At 42.6% G+C, this 24,545-nt stretch overlaps 1 protein-coding gene across 1 annotated transcript; it reads left to right on the forward strand.

The window, feature by feature from the left end:
- Positions 1-3,185: 3,185 nt before the first annotated feature.
- LOC115133347 (uncharacterized) lies at positions 3,186-24,211 on the forward strand. Its single transcript, XM_029666484.2, is given in 10 exon segments — positions 3,186-3,326; positions 4,139-4,428; positions 13,279-13,413; positions 13,582-15,449; positions 15,451-15,873; positions 16,175-16,305; positions 16,530-16,626; positions 16,926-17,033; positions 21,415-21,516; positions 21,711-24,211. Coding segments are annotated over 9 exon segments (3,537 nt in total). The 5' UTR covers positions 3,186-3,326; positions 4,139-4,164; the 3' UTR covers positions 22,120-24,211.
- The last annotated feature ends 334 nt before the right edge of the window (positions 24,212-24,545 follow it).

The raw sequence follows: 24,545 nt of genomic DNA on the forward strand, positions 1-24,545 counted from the left end.
TCCCTGATACCAGTAACGCTGAGTCATCAGCATAAAGCAGGAGTTTGCACTTTACTGTATCTAGCATATCATTGACATATATAAGAAATAAGAAGGACCCTAAAATTGATCCCTGCAGTATTCCGCAGGATATTTCTTTGGCCTCTGACAGAACATCACCAACATTACAAACTTGTAATAGGCCTGATTACCAGCAATGATGAGACAGCCTACAGGGAGGAGGTGAGGGACCTTGCGGAGTGGTTCCAGGAAAATAACCTCTCCCTCAACGTCAACCAAATGAAAGGGCTGATCAAGGAACTTCAGGAAACACCAGGGGGACCACGCCCCTATCCACATCGACGGGACCACAGTGGAGAAGGAGAAAAGCTTCAAGTTGCTCGGCGTATACGTTACTGACCATCTGAAATGGTCTACCCACAATGACAGCATGGTGAAGAAGGCGCAACAGTGCCTTTTCACCTCAGGAGGCTGAAGAAATTAACATTGGCCCCTAAGACCCTCACAAACTTTTACAGATGCACAATTGAGAGCATCTTGTCGGGCTGTATCACTGCCTTGTACAGCAACAGCACCGCCCGCAACCACAGGGCTTTCCAGAGGTTGGTGCGGTCGGCCAACACATCACTGGGGGCACACTGCCTGCCCTCCAGGACACCTACAGCACTCGATGTCACAAGAAGGCCAAAAAGATCATCAAGGACATCAATCACCCAAGCCAAGGTTGGTTCACCCTGCTACCATCCAGAAGGCAAGCTCAGCATAGGCGCATCAAAGCTGGGACCGAGAGACTGAAAAACAGCTTCTATCTCAAGGCCATCAGACTGTTAAATAGCCATCACTAGCCGGCTACCACCCAGTTACTCAACCCAGCACCTTAGAGAATGCTGCCTATATGTCTCCACATTTGAATTGTACAATAAATCAGAAACGCTAAAGCAAGACATCTGGCTAGAGACATATTTCGTAGCTCTCCACCTGCCATCTCCTTCACACCCTGCACACTACTTTTACCTCTTTACTTGTTTGCGGAGTTCACAACCTGCTACACTTCTGGGAAACAAGTTTTGGTTTATTTCATACCATCATTTACTAGTGTTTTCAATTTTTTCATCGTATTTTGTAAGGAGCGCTCCATGTGATCAAATGAGCATGTGTCTGGTTTCTCTATCCTCTTAATGTTGATGGAAGGCGTGATCCTGAGCACAAATATGCTAACTGGATGTCTGATTTGTTATTGTCTTAAGCCACCACCACTAATAAGCTGAGTTTCTCAGTAATTTTTTCTTCACCTCACACAGTAAGTCAACGAAGTCCGTTTAAAAAAACGTATGATATTACCTCACAGCATTTGAAAAATCTCTCCAACACTCTCCCCCCACCAGTGGCAGCCTGCTCTCATAGACTAGATGTAACATAGTAAACGTAAATGACACAACCAAATTAGTATAATATGTTAAGTTTTATATGGCTACAAAAAAGAGATTACTTAAGGCAAAAAAAATAAAAAAAAAAAAAAATAAAAATAAAATAAAAAAGAGGTTACTTAAGGCAAAAATGAAAGTAGTGTAGTTGGTCGGGATGGGTGAGTAGGCATATAACTCAAATGTCTAGGAACCCAAAGCTTGAGAGTTCAAATCTCATCAGAGACAACTTCAGCTGCAACTTTTCAACTACTTACTACTTTTGCAACTACTTAGCATGTTAGCTAACCCTTCCTCTAACCCTGACCTTAACCCTTTTAGCTAACCCTTCCCCTAACCTTAAACATAACTCCTAACCCTAACCCAAAGGTTGTGAGTTCGAATCTCCTCACAGACAATTTTAGCTAATTAGTGACTTTTCAACTACTTACTATTAAGTAGTTAGCTAATGTTAGCTAACCTTTTCTCTAGCCCTTTTAGCTAACCCTAACCTTAAACCTAACTCCTAAACATAAGCCTAACCTTAACCCTAACCCCTAACCTAGCTAACGTTAGTTACCTAGCCACCTAGCTAGAAATTGTAACATATTGTACGTTTGACAAATTTCTAACATATAATATAAATTGTCATTTGTAGCATATCATACGAAATGGGGGATGGACATCCACAAATGAATATATACCATACAAACGTAACATTTCATACTAAATGATGTGTTTCGGATTTACGTACAGAATAATCAAATGCTCTGAGACCAGGTGGCAAGAACCAATCTCTGGGCCGCACCCAGCACTGTGTAGCTTGCTGTGGTCATGAGCAGGCCTTTGACATGGGCAGGAGCAGGCCTGCGAGCCTAGGGCGAGAGAATCCCATGTTCCTTATTTTATATTTTTCCCATTCCCTTTTAGCCAAGGTTAGAATTGTAAACTAATAGAAAACAGAACTGAACAACTAATTGCAAGCACTGCTCCAGATCACTTGATATCCACCACAACTGGTAGAGAGGAACAGAGAGGGAGAGAAACCCAACTTCACTCAAACTATACTGTATGTTTTACAGCAGAGCATGTGTCTGACTCCAAACCCCCACAACTAAATAAATAAGAGCATATCATGAGGGAACCGTGTAAGCAGCGCTGGTAGCTCTCCACGCAGAAAGGTCCCCATATATAAATATCCAATGTTTTTTTCTCTCCTCTACCCCTACCCCAATCCCATTATAATTTATATAAATAACGAAACAGAGGGGTTATGGTTAATATGATGGTTTTAGGCTTAGATTCTTCAACTGACAATTACTGTCACGAAATGCTAGATTCGATTATTTGTTGCAAAGAATTACAGTGTGAAGTTAATTATAGTTTACAGCGGAACCACCTACTTATCTATGGAAAGGGAAGTGTTCTATGTCGTGCATGACGTAAATGGAATTCCCCTTATCTCTTGATTCACTCTCTGTGTTTTGATCGTACAGCCTGGTGTATCTGCGCATTTTTGTTTCCTGGTGTCACCCTTCACCGAGAGGTCGGGTTTAAATGTGCTTGTTTTACAAGTATTCAGTAACTTTTAATGTCATATTTATGTAAAACCGTTAGTCCTAATTCTAAAGCACCAACGATATTTAATCAATAATGAATATGCAACTTAACTTAACTGTCGGTTTACGGTATTACCGATAATAACAAATTGAAGTCGTGCATGTGACTGGCAAGAGATATGAGTTGAGTTGGCTTTATGAATGTCGCAGATACTCTAGCATTTACGTTGTTGTGTCTATTGTTTCGTTTTTGAAGACCACACAAGTTCAGACAGAAACTCAAATGTTGTTCAATTGACACTTTATCTCGTTTTATTTTACCAACGGCTACTGTCGGTCTGGCACATCGTTTTTTGATCTTACGGTATTTATGAATTTTGTACTGTATTATTTTAAATTCGCAGAAGGCAGCATCAAATTATTCCAATAGCCTATTAGAAATCTACATTTTGAGCCATAGTGAAAGAGAGCAACTTTGGGAGAACGAGGAATGCGTTTAGAGAATTGTTGAGTTTGTTCATAATATTATTTAAATGTAAAGTCTACATTTAACTTTGTAAATTAAATAAAACTATTGTTAGCTGTGGACGAGATTGGGTTTAGAGAATGTTTGTCAATTCCTGTTAATATTCCTACTAAGAAGTCCTCGCGAGGCAAACCTTCCAAATCTCGCTCGACCCATAGAGTTCGCCAGCTTGTAGTCCTAAAACCCGGAAATGAGTTACCTCGTTCGTTCAACCATCTCTATGATAAAAATGAACGGGGAAAGAGTTTTGGAATAAACGCCGAAAAGAAGGTTAACACAGGCGTAGGAGATGTTATACGTTTTGGTCTATGAAATAATAGCAGTCAGCTAACATGACCTTTGAATTATTAAGTCCTTATTTTCAGCGTTTATCCAAAAAAACGCCATTCATTTCCCCCATAGACTTTGTCCAACGAGCCATGGCGGAGTTAGTGCCTACAAAAAAAAAACATTACTATTTCTCTCTATAGATCTATAGCAGATCATTGCCTGACATGGGCATATTAAATTATTAATATTTTATTGGAAATAGAATATGGAAATAGAATAAATTGACAGATCATTTATTTCTCTGTGTGTCTCGCTCTCTCTCTCTTTCCATATCCCTCTGTCTGTCTCTTTGTCTCTATCTCTCTCTCCCACCCTCTCAGTGAGTTCTGACACAACCCCCATTCCCATGGCCTCTGCCCTGAGCCATCTCTCTCCAATGTCTGGAAGAGAGAGAGAAGGATGGAGTGATGGAGGAGGAGAGGACCGGGTGGAGGATGAGTTTGCGTGTTCCGGCGCGCTACGCGGAGCCCTACTGTCCTTCCACCCCTCCCTGGAGAGGATATTTGGGGTGTCCTTTATGATCGGGAGAGAGGAGGATGCTGTGTTGCCACATGATGGACAGATCTGGCTTAAACTAAGAGGAGGAAGGAACGACGTTGTGGCTGCCAAAGTAAGAAATTACTCGTATAATTATTATTTTTATTATTATTATTCTGAACTCTTAGTTTTAATGCTATGGGCAATTTCATGGTAACAGAATTACGCTTTGACTTTATTTACACAGATGTACACTTTATTTACACCAATTTACACAGATATTTAAAAAATTATTTTAAAAACGTTTACTGGAAGAACCGTGCTGATACCAAAGTTTGGTAACAGAATTACGGTCAAATCTCCCTCAGTTTTTTATGCGACGACGTTTCCCCCCCCCCCAAATATTGTTATTGAACGACAGTAGGTGAAGTGGATTTACATCTGGTAATGGAATTACATTATGGGTCCCTGATCTGTATGATACAGAAATGCATAATTATGGATATAAATATCATTCTCTTCATGGTGATGTATCCTGAATAGGTAAACAAAGGTAGAAATATGCAATATCCTTCTTTTGCATATATGGGTATTATTCTACACATCTGGCTATTATTTTAATGAGTTCTGCCCCCAAACAATAACACATTTGGTAGGTCCGGACCAGACCAAATCTGAAACAATCATAGACGTCTATGTTTCACAACTTTGGACAGCACAGTACAGCAGAGTACAGTATAATACAGTAGAGCATAGTAGAGTACAGTACAATACAGTAGAGCACAGCACAGTAGATATGTTCAGTACAGTATATTAGACTGCTCTACTTTAGTGTGCCCTACTGTACTGTACTGAACTCTACTTTACAGTACTGTGCTTTACTCTACTATACTAGTCTTTACTGTACTGTTCTCTACTGAGATCTACTGTACTGTGCTGTCCAAACTTGTGCAACATAGACGTCTATGAGTGGTTCAGATCTGTTCCAGCCAGGACCAAATTTCAACGACTTTTTAACGTACATTGACGTCCAGTGTTGGTCGGTGCTCAGTGGGTGAGGATGTTTGTTACAGTAAAACGAAATAGGGTCGGTGGTAGGTGACATTAACTGGAGAGAGTGAGAGGGAGAGGTTTTCAAGACAGTCACAGTCTTGCGTTGACCACCAAACGACAGAAAGAGAATAAAACTGTTATGAGCTGAACATAATAGTATGCCAGTGGAAGGGAGGACAGTAGCAGGTGACCCAACTGTGGTGTTTGACTACTATTGAAGCCAATTCAATTGTAGTAATTCTGTTACTGATTAATTATCATAATTATGAGTTTCATTCACTTAATCATTCATAAACAAACTTCTTGTCAGTAACAACACTATAACTAATTTGTAGGTCAACCTTTATTTGTTACTTCTGTGAACATACATTTTCCTCCCTCCACATGAGGGAAGAAAAACTCAAATGTTGTTCTAATACCTCTTAAGACATGTGTTGTCTAAGACCTCTTTTCCATGTTTGACCAGAAATCAAAGCCTTTGCTTATTCCACATTTTTAGAATGGAAAAAGTTTGAAAAATGTTTTTAAATAACATATAGACCCTTAACTTTCATTTGACACCCAATTTGACATGCTCCTATGAACTTCAGATGTTGGTGCTCATGGGTCCTTTTAGATGGAAATGCCCTTATGTTAACATGTTTTATGGTTGAAATGAACCTTTTAGTCTTTTGCATTAACACTAGGTGGTAATTTCACTATATGTGTCATAAGGGACCTGGGGGTTTTCTGATCACGTCATCTGACCGGGGAAAACTCCAAACCCTACGTTATAACATTATATAGGACCCAAGTACCTCTTTCTCTCTCTCTCTCTCTCTCTCTCTCTCTCTCTCTGTCTTTTTCTCTCTCTCTCTCTCTCTCTCTCTCTCTCTCTCTCTCTCTCTCTCTCTCTCTCTCTCTCTCTCTCTCTCTCTCTGTCTTTCTCTCTCTCTGTCTCTCTGTCTTTCTCTCTCTCTCTGTCTCTCTGTCTTTCTCTCTCTCTCTCTTTCTCTCTCTCTGTCTCTCTCTCTTTCTTTCTCTCTCTGTCTCTCTCTCTCTCTCTGTCTCTCTCTCACTCTGTCTTTCTCTCACTCTCTGTCTTTCTGTCTCTCTGTCTCTCTCTCTGCCTCTGTCTCTCTCTCTCTTTCTCTCTCTCTCTGTCTTTCTCTCGCTCTCTCTCTCTGTCTCTCTCTCTGTCTTTCTCTCTCTCTGTCTTTCTCTGTCTTTCTCTTTCTCTCTCTCTGTCTTTCTCTCTCTCTCTGTCTTTCTCTCTCTCTCTCTCTCTCTCTCTCTCTCTCTCTCTCTCATTCATATATATATATATGTCTGTCTCTCACTCTCTGTCTTTCTCTTTCTCTCTCTGTCTCACTCTCTCTCTCAATCTGCCCCCACCATTATCCCAACCCATCTCGCTCGTTCTATCTCTCTCGCTCTCAATTTCAATACAATTTAAGGGACTTTATTTGCATGGGAAACATGTTTTCATTGCCACCGCAAGTGAAATATATATTAAACAAAAGTGAAATAAACTATACAGTGGGGCAAAAAGTATTTAGTCAGCCACCAATTGTGCAAGTTCTCCCACTTAAAAAGATGAGAGGCCTGTAATTTTCATCATAGGTACACTTCAACTATGACAGACAAAATGAGAAAAAAATCCAGAAAATCACATTGTAGGATTTTTTATGAATTTATTTGCAAATTATGGTGGAAAATAAGTATTTGGTCACCTACAAACAAGCAAGATTTCTGGCTCTCACAGACCTGTAACTTCTTCTTTAAGAGGCTCCTCTGTTCTCCACTCGTTACCTGTATTAATGGCACCTGTTTGAACTTGTTATCAGTATAAAAGACACCTGTCCACAACCTCAAACAGTCACACTCCAAACTCCACTATGGCCAAGACCAAAGAGCTGTCAAAGGACACCAGAAACAAAATTGTAGACCTGCACCAGGCTGGGAAGACTGAATAGGCTATAGGTAAGCAGCTTGGTTTGAAGAAATCAACTGTAGGAGCAATTATTAGGAAATGGAAGACGTACAAGACCACTGATAATCTCCCTCGATCTGGGGCTCCACGCAAGATCCCACCCCGTGGGGTCAAAATGATCACAAGAACGGTGAGCAAAAATCCCAGAACCACACGGGGGGACCTAGTGAATGACCTGCAGAGAGCTGGGACCAAAGTAACAAAGCCTACCATCAGTAACACACTACACCGCCAGGGACTCAAATGCTGCAGTGCCAGACGTGTCCCCCTGCTTAAGCCAGTACATGTCCAGGCCCGTCTAAAGTTTGCTAGAGAGCATTTGGATGATCCAGAAGAAGATTGGGAGAATGTCATATGGTCAGATGAAACAAAAATAGAACTTTTTGGTAAAAACTCAACTCGTCGTGTTTGGAGGACAAAGAATGCTGAGTTTCATCCAAAGAACACCATACCTACTGTGAAGCATGGGGGTGGAAACATCATGCTTTGGGGCTGTTTTTCTGCAAAGGGACCAGGACGACTGATCCGTGTAAAGGAAAGAATGAATGGGGCCATGTATCGTGAGATTTTGAGTGAAAACCTCCTTCCATCAGCAAGGGCATTGAAGATGAAACGTGGCTGGGTCTTTCAGCATGACAATGATCCCAAACACACCGCCCGGGCAACGAAGGAGTGGCTTCGTAAGAAGCATTTCAAGGTCCTGGAGTCTCCAGATCTCAACCCCATAGAAAATCTTTGGAGGGAGTTGAAAGTCTGTGTTGCCCAGCAACAGCCCCAAAACATCACTACACTAGAGGAGATCTGCATGGAGGAATGGGCCAAAATACCAGCAACAGTGTGTGAAAACCTTGTGAAGACTTACAGAAAATGTTTGACCTCTGTCATTGCCAACAAAGGGTATATAGTATTGAGATAAACTTTTGTTATTGACCAAATACTTATTTTCCACCATAATTTGCAAATTCATTCATTTAAAATCCTACAGTGTGATTTTCTGGATTTTTTATCTCATTTTGTCTGTCATAGTTGAAGTGTACATATGATGAACATTACAGGCCTCTCTCATCTTTTAAGTGGGAGAACTTGCACAATTGGTGGCTGACTAAATACTTTTTTGCCACACTGTATATATTTTTTTACAGTGAACATTACACTCACAAAAGTTCCAAAAGAATAAAGACATTACAAATGTCATATTATGTTCAAATAGTTCAAGTACAAAAGGGAAAATAAATAAACATACATATGGGTTTTATTTACAACGGTGTTTGTTCTTCACTGGTTGCCCTTTTCTTGTGGCAACAGGTCACAAATCTTGCTGCTGTGATGGCACACTGTGGTATTTCACCCAATAAAAATGTGAGTTTATCAAAATCGGGTCTGTTTTTGAATTCTTTGTCGGTCTGTGTAATCTGAGGGAAATGTGTGTCTAATATAGTCATGCATAAGGTTAGGAAGTGCAGCTCAGTTTCCACCTCATTTTGTGGGCAGTGTGCACATAGCCTGTCTTCTCTTGAGAGCCAGGTCTGCCTATGGCAACCTTCCTCAATAGCAAGGCTATGCTCACTGAGTCTGTACATAGTCAAAGCTTTCCTTAAGTTTGGGTCAGTCACAGTGGTCAGGTATTCTGCCACTGTGTACTCTCTGTTTAGGGCCAAATAGCATTCTAGTTTGCTCAGTTTTTTTTGTGTTAATTCTTTCCAATGTGTCAAGTAATTATCTTTTTGTTTTCTCATGATTTGGTTGGGTCTAATTGTGCTGCTGTCCTGGGGCTCTGTGGGGTTTGTTTGTGTTTGTGAACAGAGCCCCATGACCAGCTTGCTTAGGGGTCTCTTCTCCAGGTTCATCTCTCTGTAGGTGATGGCTTTGTTATGGAAGGTTTGGGAATCGCTTTCTTTTAGGTGGTTGTAGAATTTAACGTCTCTTTTCTGGATTTTGATCATTTGTGGGTATCGGCCTAATTCTGCTCTGCATGCATTATTTGGTGTTTTACGTTGTACACTGAGGATATTTTTGCAGAATCCTGCATGCAGAGTCTCAATTTGGTGTTTGTCCCATTTTGTGAAGTCTCGGTTGGTGAGCGGACCCCAGACCTCACAACCATAAAGGGCAATGGGCTCTATGACTGATTCAAGTATTTTTAGCCAGATCCTAATTGGTATGTTGAATTTTATGTTCCTTTTGATGGCATAGAATGCCCTATCTTGCCTTGTCTCTCAGATCGTTCACAGCTTTGTGGAAGTTACCTGTGGCGCTGATGTTTAGGCCAAGGTATGTATAGTTTTTTGTGTGCTCTAGGGCAACGGTGTCTAGATGGAATTTGTATTTGTGGTCCCGGCAACTGGACCTTTTTTGGAACACCATTATTTTGGTTTTACTGAGATTTACTGTCAGGGCCCAGGTCTGGCAGAATCTGTGCAGAAGATCTAGGTGCTGCTGTAGGCCCTCCTTGGTTGGTGAAGAAGCACCAGATCATCAGCAAACAGTAGACATTTGACTTCAGATTCTAGTAGGGTGAGGCCGGGTGCTGCAGACTTTTCTAGTGCCCGCGCCAGTTCGTTGATATATATGTTGAAGAGGGTGGGGCTTAAGCTGCATCCCTGTCTCACCCCACAGCCCTGTGTGAAGAAATGTGTGTGTTTTTTTGTCAATTTTAACCACACACTTGTTGTTTGTGTACATGGATTTTATAATGACGTATGTTTTACCGCCAACACCACTTTCCATCAATTTGTATAGCAGACCCTCATGCCAAATTGAGTCGAATGCTTTTTTGAAATCAACAAAGCATGTGAAGACTTTGCCTTTGTTTTGGTTTGTTTGGTTGTCAATTAGGGTGTGCAGGGTGAATACATGGTCTGTTGTACGGTAATTTGGTAAAAAGCCAATTTGACATTTGCTCAGTACATTGTTTTCATTGAGGAAATGTACGATGATTAATGATAATGCAGAGGATTTTCCCAAGGTTACTGTTGACGCATATCCCACGGTAGTTATTGGGGTCAAATATGTCTCCACTTTTGTGGATTGGGGTGATCAGTCCTTGGTTCCAAATATTGGGGAAGATGCCAGAGCTTAGGATGATGTTAGTATAGCCAATTGGAATTTGTTGTCTGTATATTTGATCATTTCATTAAGGATACCATCAACACCACAGGTCTTTTTGGGTTGGAGGGTTATTATTTTGTTCTGTAGCTCATTCAAGGAAATTGGAGACTCCCGTGGGTTCTGGTAATCTTTAATAGTTGATTCTAAGATTTGTATTTGATCATGTATATGTTTTTGCTCTTTATTCTTTGTTATAGAGCCAAAAAGATTGGAGAAGTGGTTTACCCATACATCTCCATTTTGGATAGATAATTTTTTGTGTTGTTGTTTGTTTATTGTTTTCCAATTTTCACAGAAGTGGTTAGAGTCTATGGATTCTTCAATTACATTGAGCTGATTTCTGACGTTCTGTTCCTTCTTTTCCGTAGTGTATTTCTGTATTGTTTTAGTGATTCACCATAGTGAAGGCGTAGACTCAGGTTTTCCAGGTCTCTATGTTTTTGGTTGGACAGGTTTCTCAATTTCTTTTTTAGATTTTTGCATTCTTCATCAAACCATTTGTCATTGTTTTGTTCATTTTCTTCGGTTTTCTATTTGAGATTTTTAGATTTGATAGGGAAGCTGAGAGGTCAAATATACTGTTAAGATTTTCTACTGCCAAGTTTACACCTTCACTATTACAGTGGAACGTTTTACCCAGGAAATTGTCTAAAAGGGATTGCATTTGTTGTTGCCTAATTGTTTTTTGGTAAGGTTTCCAAACTGCATTCCTTCCATCTATAGCATTTCTTAATGTTACTCAGTTCCTTTGGCTTTGATGCCTCATGATTGAGTATTGCTCTGTTCAACTAGACTGTGATTTTGCTGTGGTCTGATAGGGGTGTCAGCGGGCTGACTGAACGCTCTGAGAGACTCTGGGTTGAGGTCAGTGATAAAGTAGTCTACAGTACTACTGCCAAGAGATGAGCTGTAGGTGTACCTAGTGTAGGAGTCCCCTTGAACCCTACCATTGACTATGTATATACCCAGCGTGCGACAGATCTGCAGGAGTTGTGACCCGTTTTTGTTGGTTATGTTGTCATAGTTGTGCCTCGGGGGGCATATGGGGGAGGGAATGCTGTCACCTCCAGGTAGGTGTTTGTTCCCCTGTGTGCTGAGGGTGTCCGGTTCCTGTCCAGTTCAGCATTTAGGTCGCCACAGACGAGTACATGTCTCTGGGCCTGGAAATGATTGATTTCCCCCTCCAGGATGGAGAAGCTGTTTTCATTCAAGTATGGGTATTCTAGTGGGGGGATATAGGTAGCACACAGGAGGACATTTTTCTCTGATGAGATCATTTCCTTTTTAAATTTCGAGCAAAAACGTTTCTGTTTTGATTAATTTAAAAGTGACTTAGGTCTGCTCTATACCAAATAAGAATACCCCCTGAGTCCCTCCCCTGTTTTACTATCGGTTTGTTTGGTGGAAGGGACTTCCCGCTCTCTGTGACCTAGAGGGCAACCAGGATGACAATGTCTGTATTTCTGATTTCTTTGATGAAGTCCAGGTTCCTGGTCTTTAGGCCAAAGGCAGATGACCTCAGGCCTTGGATAGTCCATGATTAGATAGTGAAGGTTTTGTGTTCCATAAAGTGTCCAGTGTTGTTAGTCGTGTGGTTCGGCCTCAGACCAGTAAGTGTGAGCAGAGCCTGCTGATCATCTGGTACATGCCATTGGCTTGAGCTTGTGTAGGAGTGGGGGTTGGGCCTGTTTACCTGCTCACGGCCTGGGCATATGTGTGACTTTCATGTGGAGGTCCTCTTTGCGAGAGTGGGGGCCATGGGGTAGGCAGGAGGGCCATAGGTCTGATCTGAAGGGGCCTATGTGGGCATGGGGGGGGAGGGGTTTGGACACCAGAGTTTAGAGACTGTGTTTGGGAAAAATTTGATTTTCTTCTATATATTTCCTGTTTGAGTCCATAAAAAGTACAATCTGTGGCTCATGTATGTCCTCAGTGGGTGTAGGGGGGTTTTCAGTAGGGCTATAGGGGGGTGCTATGGGGTGGGATCCCCTGGGCTTGGGGTTCTTCATTTATCTGTCCTGCTGTGATGTCGAGGCTATGGTTAGGATCTGAGGTGGGCTGTTCTGCTCGCTTCTCTTCAGGGGAGGCCAGCTCTCTAATCGGTTGTTCTCTCTCACACGTCATCTTTCTCACCTTACATTTACATTTACATTTAAGTCATTTAGCAGACGCTCTTATCCAGAGCGACTTACAAATTGGTGCTTTCACCTTATGACATTCTCCCTCCACCTTCTCCTCTAGTGCTCTGTTCTTCTCCTGCCGCTGGGCCTTCTTCTTCCGCTCCTGCTCTGTCTCCTGTTGAAGTTCTCACACCACAATCCAGAGTTCTGAAATGTCTCTCTCCCCCTCCAGCTCTTCAGGTCTGGCTGAGGGGGTGTTTTTGTGCTAGACTGTTGTCTGGGTCTGTGTTGACTGGAGAGTGTTCACTTGCTGTTCCCAGCTCCACCTGCCTTACCTCCAGCTGGGTGAATGTATCCTTCATTTTAGTGAGGTTGTAGTGATCTGTGCTGGGAGGTTGACTTTCTGCTTGGGTTGCTAGTCTATGGGGTTGTATAATGAAGAGGTCTGACTCGCTCGGGGTGGGGGAGTCTTTCTCAAGAGAGAACTTCTCCTGCTGCGCTCCCTCTTTGATTCGGTGTAGGTCCAGCTGAACTGTTTGGGGTTGCCCTGTACCAATACTGTTCCAGACTTAACATTGGCTAACTCGGAGTCCTTGTTGTCTAGTGTCCTGAGTTTCCACCCATCGCGAACAACCCCCCTCTTGACAGAGGGGTAGTGTGTTAATATAGCACCGCGCCATGCCAGCGGATGGTCTGTGTGGAAGTTGCTTACGTCCCTTCTGTCCTCCAGTTGTTTGTTAAGGGAGTTGTGAACCAGGAGGCCCCGCAGGAAGTTACGTATCCAGGGGTCCTTCACTGTGTGTTCTGTGGAGCACGGGGGCTGTTCATGGACTGCCTGATCAGAAACACCTCTGCTTGCATAGTGGTAAGCATACACATGCTCGCTTCCAGGCGCATACTCAAATGCAGGCATACAGACAAGTGTATACACACACACACACACACACACACACACACACACACACACACACACACACACAATCAAATGTATAGATGGATAATGAAAGAAGGAAATGCACATTCCTTCCTCCAGGTGGTTTCCCCAGGCTTCCTGCTCATCTCAGGTCTGGCAGAACCAGTGGTCAGGGCCTACTCCCTGATCACAGACCTTGTGGAGCGCTCCGAGGGCACCCAGGGACGATTCAGCGAGCCTAGGGACAGGGCAGCAGGCGAGACCCTGGATTCTCGTCGGGCCTTCAAGTCTCTGGTGGAGAGATGGGATGACAGGCACACTCTGGACCTGCTAGTGCTACCGGGAGCAGTGAAGGAGACTTTACTGGGTCTGGTAAGGGAATCTGGGCTGGGATCTAACCCTGGTCCCGGGGGCTTGAACCCGGGTCATGGGGGTTCAAACCCAGGTCATGGGTGTTTAAATCCTGGTCCAGGGCTGGGCTCAAACCCCATTCCAGGGCTGGGCTTGAACCTTGGTCTTGGGGGGTCTAGAGACAGAGTGGGTCTAATGGACACTGATACACAGAGACTATGGGACAGCCAATTCGAATTAGATGCACTAACACTTATGGATACCAGAATAGGGACCAGAGCTGGAGAGGCAAGGGACATACAGGAAGTACAGGGGATTTCAATGACCAAATCAACGACCAAACCTTCCGAACATTCCTACCACAACCAAGACCCTGGTCTACAGAATATTGGACTGTTTTCTCAACAGACGTTCACTACCGCAACTGTAAAAGTTACAGAGGGAAGCAGATATGGGACACAAGGAGGGATAGGGATTGGGAACGAAGCAGCCCCCCGAGATCCCATCTTCCACTCTTTCCCCCAAAACGAAGACATTTGTGGCCGAGCCGAGGGGTCGGAGGGGGCAAAAGAGGTACAAGGGCATTCCCCACAGGAGGTAAAGGAGGAGGGACACCTGGAAGAGGAGGAGGAGATAGAGACAGAGGAGGGAGAAGGGAACATGTTGTCAGTAGGGAGCAAGGAGGAGTTTGGCCTGCTTCTGAAGTTCTTCACGGCTATGGGCTATGCGGAAGACGTGGTACTGAGGGTCCTAGCCCAGCCCAGACCCAGAGAAGCTTCCCAGATCCTGGACCTGGTGCAACAAGAGCAGGACCGGACCAGACTGGCCATGAACAGCCTTGTGGAGCTAGCGCATAGAGAGGTGGAGGAGAGGGGAAGCGAGGGGGAGGAGAGCGGAGGTGAAGAAGTGAGAGGAAAGAGAAGCGGTATAGATAAAAGAGTGGAGATGGAGGGAGGCGTGGGAGAAGGGGTGAGGGCTAGAGAAGAGCAAAGAGAGGAGAAGGGAAGAGGAGGGGAGAGTGCAGGATTGTCTGATGATTTGTCCAAGGATTCAACAGAGGTAGACAGGGGGAGAGGTGAGGGGGGCAGGGAGAGCGATGAAGGGAACAGTAAGGGAGGAGAGGTGGGGAACGATTTTGTACTGGGGGTGCTGAAGAGGGCTGCGGCCAACTGTGGGTACACAGAGGAGAAGGTAACAGAAGTATACAGTATGTTACCTGAACTGTCCATACGTCAGCTACTCCTGGAGCTACAGAGAGAGGACACCAGAGAGACAGAAGCCAAATCCCAGGACAGGGTACGTGACGAACCAAGAGAGGTGAATGAGGTTGTCTCAGAGGTACGGAAAAAGAAGTGCAGAAAAGAGGAAGCGGAGAAGGAGAGGGGTAAAGAGAGGAAGGCACCGGCACAACCATTCACAACTACTGAAAACCGAGGAGTAGAAAGGAAGAGTGCCAAAGGAATGAGTGAAAGGAAGACGGATGAGGTAGGAGGAGTGAAGGTGCCAGACCGAACCGTTGATGGCCCAGTTAGGGTTGAACCGGATCTGGCTCAGTGGAATGCTGTGATGAACCAGGTTCCGTTCCCGACCCATGGTCTCCAGAAGAACCCCACACAGACACGACAGCAACCCGGCCAGACACACCCCCCGTCGAGCCAGCCCCCCTTTAGTCAGAGGGCCTCCCCAGCCCACCTACCCCATCACACTACCTCCACAACCCACCAACCTTCCCTTATTTCCCCATCAACTCGTTTACCCTCTCAGCCAGCCACACCAGACCACCTTAGACTCCGCCCTCACCGTGAATAACTCCTCAGCAACCAGAGTGAAGGAGAAACTGGGTTTCCTTACCCTAGCAACAGAGGTTGGAGAAAGAAAGGGTCTCCCTGCCCCGGCTGTTGACAGATGGGGTCTCCCGCCAATGGTAGCAGGGTCGTTAGTGACCGGGCAGCAGCGCTTCCTGGAAGGACTACAGACGCCATTTGACCTCAAGCTGACTGACCAACCAGGAGACCCAGGGCTCAGGATGGTGGTCATCGACGGGAGCAATGTTGCCATGAGGTGAGAACGAGGGAATGAGAGAGGTGAGAGGACAAATAGATTAACAATAAGATGGAAAATGTAGAAGAGCAGGCAAAATGTTGAGTTTATTCCTTCATTCATTAAGTTATTTAGTAAACGCTTTCACAGAAAGCAGTGTAGAAACAACAAAGTGACATACCTGTGTGGCCCCTGCATTACATGACTCCACAACTGTTTTAGTTGTAATGCTATGCTCCAACTAACAGCTATTGTTTTCATGATTCAAATAACAAGTATACTACACAGCAGTGTTTAATGTTTTTATCTCACTCCTCTGTAGTCACGGTCTGGGTAATTTCTTCTCGTGTCGAGGAATCGCCCTGGCCGTGCAACACTTCTGGAACCGCGGCCATCGCAGAATCAGCACCTTACTGCCCCAGTGGAGGCAGAAGAGAGACCCCCGGGTCAAAGGTAACACTTCCTGTCCATCTGGAAGGCCAGACTTTTACATCCATCCAGCTCTTTCATTTCACCAGTTTTGTCAAGTCACTTCAGGAAGTGAAGTTTTTTGTATGGATTTGGCATTAATGTGTTTGTCCATTAATTAATTCCCTTCCTGAATTGACCCCAAGCCTGTATAGTATTATCCCTAAGGAATTGATTCATTGTGGCAAATGTGTATGTGTTGTTTTCAGAGCAGCACTACCTTACTGAGCTCCAGAACCTGGGTCTCCTCTCCTACACCCCCTCCAGAGAGGTCCAGGGGAAGAGGATAAACTCATACGATGACAGGTTGGATCCTCGCTTCTGTCATACTACAGATCTGTTGGAAACAGCTTTTAAACTATATACATTGCTTATAAACAGCTTACAATCTTTATATTAATAGCCGCTTATTAACGGCTTCTAAACTTTACATTAATATATTTTATAAACTCCCTTAAAACTGCTTATAAACAGCTTTGTTACAGTTTAAGTTCATATATGTACATTATAAGGCTTGTTCGCTTAGTAGGGAATATTCTCTAAATGGATGAATTGACATCCCCATTGCACTCTTCCCTCGTCGTTCATCCCTCTCTTCTCTGCAGGTTCATGCTGCAGCTGGCCCAGAAGACGGATGGCGTGATCGTGACAAATGACAACCTTAGAGACCTGCTGGATGAGTCCGATGAATGGAGAGACATCATCAAGAAAAGGTAGAGCAAGAGAAAGAAAGGAATGGAGGAGAGGAAACAGTTGAGATAAAATGGGCATGAAATATTTTTTTGTCAATAAGTTGACTGTATATTAGCAACTGTCCAGTGAAATCAGAAACATTTTCTGAAATAGATTTTGGATAGATGTGTGCATTGCACAGGACAGCAACCATATCATTTTCATTCTCCCTTAGTGGATTTGACAACTAAAGTCAACTTTTTGAATAAACCAAACACCCCTTTGATTTGAAAGTGATATATTTTCGCCTCATATCTCTATGACATCAGACCCTATTTACATCTTGTTTAAAAAAAATGCTGACTGAATGCACATTTGTATTCATGTATCAAAAAATGCATCTTCATGCCAGGTCTAAATGCAGATTTTCTCAGTGTAAAATGCAATTAGGCCAGCCTGACCACATTCAGTGGGCAACATCATCAGTGCTCCGTCTAAAATAAAGCGTTATTTTAAGTGTTCCACCTATTGAATGTCAAAAGAGCAAGGGGCGAGCGTACTACTGCACACACATTCAAATGTGGTGTCGGCATTTAACCACCCGTTTTACTAAAACGTATCAACGGCGGATCATTATTTAGGACAGGTGCATATCATTTTTGTTTGGAGTTTTCAATTTCGTCTTCATCATCACTATCGCACTATAACCGTCTCTCTCTCCCCTTCAGACTTTCCCCATCAAGTTTCATACATTGTGTCTTTGCATTATCCGGTAAGCTATAGGCTAATTTATTTCTGATATTTTGCTTTAGGTAGGTCTTTTTGAAACAGTAGGCGTAGGCCTACAAGTAGACTCGGCCTAGTCAGTGGCGATTTTAGCATGTAAATCTTTGTGGGGCAAACTCCTCCAAAAATGTTTTGATGCATACCAGCAAAGCCTCTACACAACACTAAACAATACATTAATTGTATTTGTACGGTGACAAAAGGTGTCCACAAACTGTTAGGACCTACATAAATCTGTCCCAACAGCAGAACTTTCTTTTCAGCACCATGGAGTGAATCCTTACCACCGCTACACCTGGCCTGGCAGCGAAGCAGTTCATTCAGCCTCATTTACTGCCTTTTTAAAAAACATAGCTGATGTGGCTGACCTCCTTTAACAAATGTGGTTTCTACTGACATTTCAGATGTACAAACTGGGAACGATGAGCGGACAAGAGGCAATCCGTAATTTAGATTAAGATATTAATGAGCGAGCTAAGACGGGCGTAGTGAATATAACAATTTGTTCTCAAATGTACGGCGACATAATTCAGAACATGGGCCGCTCTTACAGTACTCTCGCTGTACACCAAGTCAGAACCATAGGATAAATAAAGGGGGCATATAAGCAGACAATGAAAGCTCTTACAATATTCGATGATGACATTTATCTAAAATAGGCTACATGTGCACCACCAAGTCAGAACAGTAGGCTATGCTATGAGGGGGAAAGGGACCAAATTATTAGGGTGAGACACATGGTTACTACACAACATACATTTGGTATTACTTTCTTAGCTACAGTATACGTATCTCCCTGGCATATTACATCCTTTATGCAGCAGCATACAAGACATTTTTGGACTTTGTTTTGTTGTGCTCATTTGAACAGGAAGGTGGCGCGGCAGCCCTTCTTGTGGGCAAATTTTGTCATCAAACTTTGTCTTCAGTCTGGCATGCTCTGGATTTATGGTGCTTTCAAGACAACTGGGAACTGAAAAAAACACAGTCGAATCATGACGTAAGTGATCTTCAGGTTGGAGCTCTAGAAAGAGGCCAGAGTTCCCGACTAGGAATTCAGAGTTGGATGACCACTCAAAGGGTATAATCCGAGTTCCCAGTTGTCTTGAACTCACTGAAGTCTAAGATTTCCTAGTTCCAATTTTCCAGTTGTTTTGAATGCGGCAGAAATGCTGGATTGACAGCATGACCAATATATTCAACCTTATCTGGACCATGGTGTTGCATGTGAATGTTGATCCTTTTAAGCTTGTAAAAGAGACCCTTAAACCCAGACATGGACCAAACACCCTCTCCACTGAAAAGCAGGCTAGTGATTGCTTTGCAACGCTAGCAGTTAGCCACTGATTCCTTCCAAACCACTCATGGTTGAATTTGCGATTTCCAACTGTGTAGTGTTTATGCCCAATGGCCGATGAGCATCGATACGTTTTATCTACAATTTCTCTTCAAATGACAAGGATTGAAAAGGACTTGCCAGTAGATTGTCAACTTGATTCATGAAGATGACTGCTTGCTAGCTAAGATTCTGAAAGAATGATGTTGACATGATCAGTCCAATCAAAGCTATGGTAGATAACGTGATTTGATGTCATTTATCATCAACTTATGTTGTAATAATTGCATTGTTTGCTCTTTAACCTGTTCCAACGATCACATTCTCACTCATCACAATATACAATAAAACCTGTGCAGAATATATGCCCACAATTTAGTCCGGAATAGGTAAATAGTTATTGCAATATTGCAGTGAAAATGTCAGCAAATATTGGCATGTTCATTCCGAAATAGCCTAAGATGACACTCAAAGGGAACGATGGAAAACTGTTAACGTGAAAAAGTTGAATAGCACTCCATTGATGTAATGTAGCTGTCACAGATTCCCCCGGTACTGCTGCTCATTCCGTGTCATTACGCACACCTGATTCCAATTCCTTTGATTAGTAATTGTGTATATATATGTGCCCTCTGTTCACCATTGTCTTGTCGGTTATTGTTCCCATGTCCGTTCTTCTTGTGAGTACCTGTGCTTTGTTTCGACTTTCGTGCTGCGTGTATTGTGCACTTGTTATTACGGGTCTCGTCCCGTGTATTTATTAGAGGTTTAACCTCACTCTTTTGTTTGGGTTACATCCCTGTGTTTTTGTATATGTGTATGTTTTGGGCTTTGTCCCAAAACGAAGCCGTGTAATTTTGGGTGGAGTATTAAAACTCCATATTAGTTATTCCTGCGCCTTTCTCCAATCATTTATTCAACGTGACAGAATAACCGACCCTAAATGGAGACAGCGGAATCGCACGTCCGGCAGCTGGCCAACGAAAGGCCTATAGCTGCCAAAGTTGTGTCGGACGGGCCAGTTACAGCTGCCGAAGTTGCGTCGGATGGGCCAGTTTCAGCTGCCGAAGTTGCATCTGCATCGGAGGGGTCAGTTGCAGCTGCCCGAAGTTGCGGTGGAGGACAGGCCAGTTTTAAATTTTGTTTTACCTTTATTTAGCTAGGCAAGTTGGTTAAGAACAAATTCTTATTTTCAATTATGGCCTATGAAGAGTGGGTTAACTGCCTTGTTCAGGGGCAGAACGACAGATTTTTACTTTGTCAGCTCAGAGATTCGATCTTGCAACCTTTCGGTTACTAGTCCAACGCTCTAACCACTAGGCTACCCTGCCGCCCGAAGTTGTGGTGGTGTCGGATGGTCCATTCCCGTTGTCTCCATTTAGGGTCGGTTATTCTGTCACGTTGTATGAATTAAAGCAATTTTTTCTCAGTTCCACGCTATGAGCATTTTACTCAACTTTTATAAGCCATAAAATGTGTGTTCTACTCGCGCTACAACCAGCACTGCAGAAGTATGAATGAGTAAAAGGAAAGTGTATCTATAGGCTTGTGTTGTTATTATTAGCGGCTTGGGTCTTTTAACATCGAGAAATACTTAACTTTCTCTGTTCATAGGAGTAACAACATTAATTTGTGCATTATGCAGAAATAATGCGGTGCGACTTGAGTTTCGGTATTATCTGGAAGACTGCTGCTTTTTGGTCAGTGTTAGTGGAGGGATGTTGAGAGGCAGACCCTTTGTCTGCCATCAGATGCTGGCCCAGTAAAAAAGCCCAGTATAATAAAAAGTGAATTATTTAAATTTATGCTCCCTCAGCTGTGCTTCACAAGTAATACAACAACTGATCTATTACTTGTGTGATCATATGGCCTACCTCAAATGTTTTTTTAATGTTTTGGGCTAATAGCCTACTGCAACAACCTCATTGCTACAGTACTGGTTTTAATAGGTTAATGTTGCCTAGGCTTACGTTTTTTAATTGATGTCAAATAAAATCTGAGTGGTGGATCTCAGCTTGCATTTTCACTCATTAAAGGTTGGTGACCACTTATGTAGGCTTATAGGCTATACACTGTATATACTGTAATTTAATTGTGACCACAAATGATCTGTATAAATGGGAGGGAAAGTTAGATCTGAACACAATGCGGCCAGAGTGCATGCATTTTATGAACAAGGTTTAATTGCAAGTAAATGCGAGGCCCATGTTCGGCATGTCATCCTAATCACAGCTGTTCAGATGGGACTAATACAAGCTGTAAATTAGGTCTCAGTGTCATACTGATTTTGTATTACCCAGACTCCTCCAGTACACGTTTGTAGGTGATCACTTCATGGTGCCTGATGACCCGCTGGGCCGAGAAGGACCCCATCTGGATGACTTCCTACGCTTACTGCACAGGTAACACATACACATTTCCTCTTACTCTTTGACTAGATTTCTCCCACATAAACATGTACACGTTGCTCATACTCTTTCTCTCCCTACGTCCCTCTCTCTCTCTGTCTCTCTCTCTCTGTCTCTCTCTCTGTCTCTCTCTCTGTCTCTCTCTCTGTCTCTCTCTCTCTCTCTCTCTCTCTCTCTCTCTCTCTCAGGACTCCTGTCTCAGGCAGTCACTCATTTGCGGGCACTGCCTCCACCCCCTTCCCCCAAGCTCCCAGGGCCCAGACAGAGGTCCTGAAGTTCAGGGACAGAACACCTGGTGTAGCTGTAGAGCCAGAGTCCAGCCAGGCCCGCGGCAGAGGGAAAAGGAAGGGGCAGGCTAAGGCTGGACACGGTAGCCCTGGAATGGACCTTGTTCCAGGGATGGGCCTTGGCCTGGATATGGAGAGGAGTGCAGCAGAGACCTCCAGACTTAGGGAGAGCTTATCCCAGGTGTTCCCAGGACAAGACAGCATTGTTACTCTGGTGCTGCAGTGTAACCCTACAGTGACTGACATCAATTCACTGTCACACTTTATGCTGCAGCAACAGATAGAGAGTGAGCATGGGGGCGTAGACTGAGTGATGGGGGAGGACGCTTGTTTGTGTGTGTGTGTCTGTGTGTGTGTGCGTGCGTGTGTTTGAGGTGGTATTCCAGAAAAATAAGACTAATGTTTGAAGACCAATAACTTTCTTTCTTCCTTTCTATTCAGTCTAGTCCATCGTGTGCATATTGATGTATTCATGTGTATTATTTAAGTGTTTGAATGATAGGTTTAGTTAAAAGACAGACAGATCTTCAAATTATGTTTCTTAATAGATTTTTATCCAGTTAATGTTGGAAACAGGACTTAAATACTGCAAAACAATTTTTAAAACATATTTCGTACCCTTACATTTTTATTTTATTTTTTGTATCACTTCTGGCCACTGTTGGATTTTGTGTTAGGGATGAGTAGTGTTGCTGAATTCAGTGTACAATGTTATCTATTGAACATGACATTACAGCATGGAATTATTAAGTTGATGATGCTCAACTTCCAATGAATAATTTCAAACTCAGAAGTGTCGTACTTCAATAGTATAACTTTGTTAATGTTATTACATGAACTGTAGTTTAAAGAGTAAGACAATTGTTTATTTTTATACTGTGTATTCATACCATAAATGCCGTTTGAAATAGGAATAATATTATTGTAAGAAGAGTTAGAAAATGCATATAAACCATAATAAGAATTAACAAATTGAACAATCATTAGTTGGTAATATTGAAAAAATATAATCAATCAAGTCTCATTAATCAATCAACGAATTAACCAATTACACATGTTCTCCTTGTGGGGACTGTTACATTGAATGTAACCCACAGAATGTAAATTCAAACACACGTTTGTCATGTTAAGACAGTTGTTTACACTTAGAAATAACAAGAAAAGTAAGTACATTGAATCAAAAACATGGAAGGTGTTCTACAGGGGTTGATTCTTGGTCCTGTACTTTTTACTGTTTACATTAACAAAATGGACTTGTCTGTAAAACAATTGTAACCTGCACTTGTATGCCTAAAGTACTGTTGTTTAATGCTATTGTTGACCAAGCATGGTTGACCAGGCTCTGTCTGAACTACAGTCTGCCGTCATTGTATTACAGAAAAACTTTATTGACCTGAAATTAGTATTGAATACAGGTAAAAGTATATGTAGTTCTCTAGAGCACATAAACATAGCTCTGTGTTAAGCATATGTACTTTGGATGGTGTCAACATTGATTGTGTCCCTGCTTCTAAGTATCTGTATAGCTGAAAAGCTGTCTTTTAAAAAGCATATTCATGAGTTAGTTAAGAAGCTGAGAATAAAAATGAGCTTCTTCTATAGAAACAGGTCTTGTCTCTCGATAAATAGAGGAACTGGGGCGGCAGGGTAGCCTAGTGGTTAGAGCGTTGGACTAGTAACCGAAAGGTTTCACGTTCAAATCCCTGAGCTGACAAGGTACAAATCTGTCGTTCTGCCCCTGAACAGGCAGTTTAACCCACTGTTCCTAGGCCGTCATTGAAAATAAGAATTTGTTCTTAACTGACTTGCCTAGTTAAATAAAGGTTCAAAAAATCCATTTAAAAAAGCAGATTATTCCTAGACTATGGCAACATCTATATGAAAGCAGCTGCTACTTCATTAAAGCCATTAGATGCCGTTTATCAAAGCTCATTGCGCTTTGTTTTAGTGCGACAATTGTAATGCTCATCACTCTGCATTCTCTACCAGAAAGTTGCTTGGCCCTTTTTGATACATTGCTTTGTTTTCATTTATAAAGCACTTTTACAAAAAAGTCCCACTTTACCTAACGTCATTACTGAACCTTTGACATACGAGTTACCACACCTGGCCTTTGTATTTGTTCTCTACTGAGTTAGGTAAATCAGCTTTTAGTTTTCATGCACCTTATATGTGGAACGATCTTCAAAATGTTCTTAAATGTGTTGTTTTGGTGCCTCTGTGGCAATTCAGAAAGCTGATTTTAGGACCTTATTACTGATGAATGTGTTATTTGTTTTATGACCGTGTAGTTTCTTTCCTTCTGCTTGCATTTCGTATTTATATTGATGTGTGTATTTTCTGTCATTTATGTCATTCAGGGCTCATAAAATAAATGTTAAATAAATGAATAAATGGTGAAACATTGACAGTTCTTGGTTAGGTTCGGGTTAAGGGGTCGGTTATGGTAAGGCCAGTTTTAGGTTTTGGCAAATTGGGATGTCTGTCAGAAATGTCCCAAATAGCCTCCTGTAACAATATTTACCGTTCCAACTTCACACTCGGTTCACTTTTTCCTCCTTTCTTCTTGCTCTATTCTTGCTTGTTGAAGATCTTTCCATCGGGCTGCTCCGTCCATCTCAGTTTGACATCAGACATCCACTCAGCTCTTTCTTTATCTGAGGAATAAAACAGCATTTTGTGTACTGACTACCGACTATGCAGCCAGCACTGGCTAACACTTTACTGTTCGCCCCC

The sequence above is a fragment of the Oncorhynchus nerka genome, linkage group LG8 (assembly GCF_034236695.1).
Source record: "Oncorhynchus nerka isolate Pitt River linkage group LG8, Oner_Uvic_2.0, whole genome shotgun sequence".
NCBI classification, from domain to species: Eukaryota; Metazoa; Chordata; class Actinopteri; order Salmoniformes; family Salmonidae; genus Oncorhynchus; species Oncorhynchus nerka.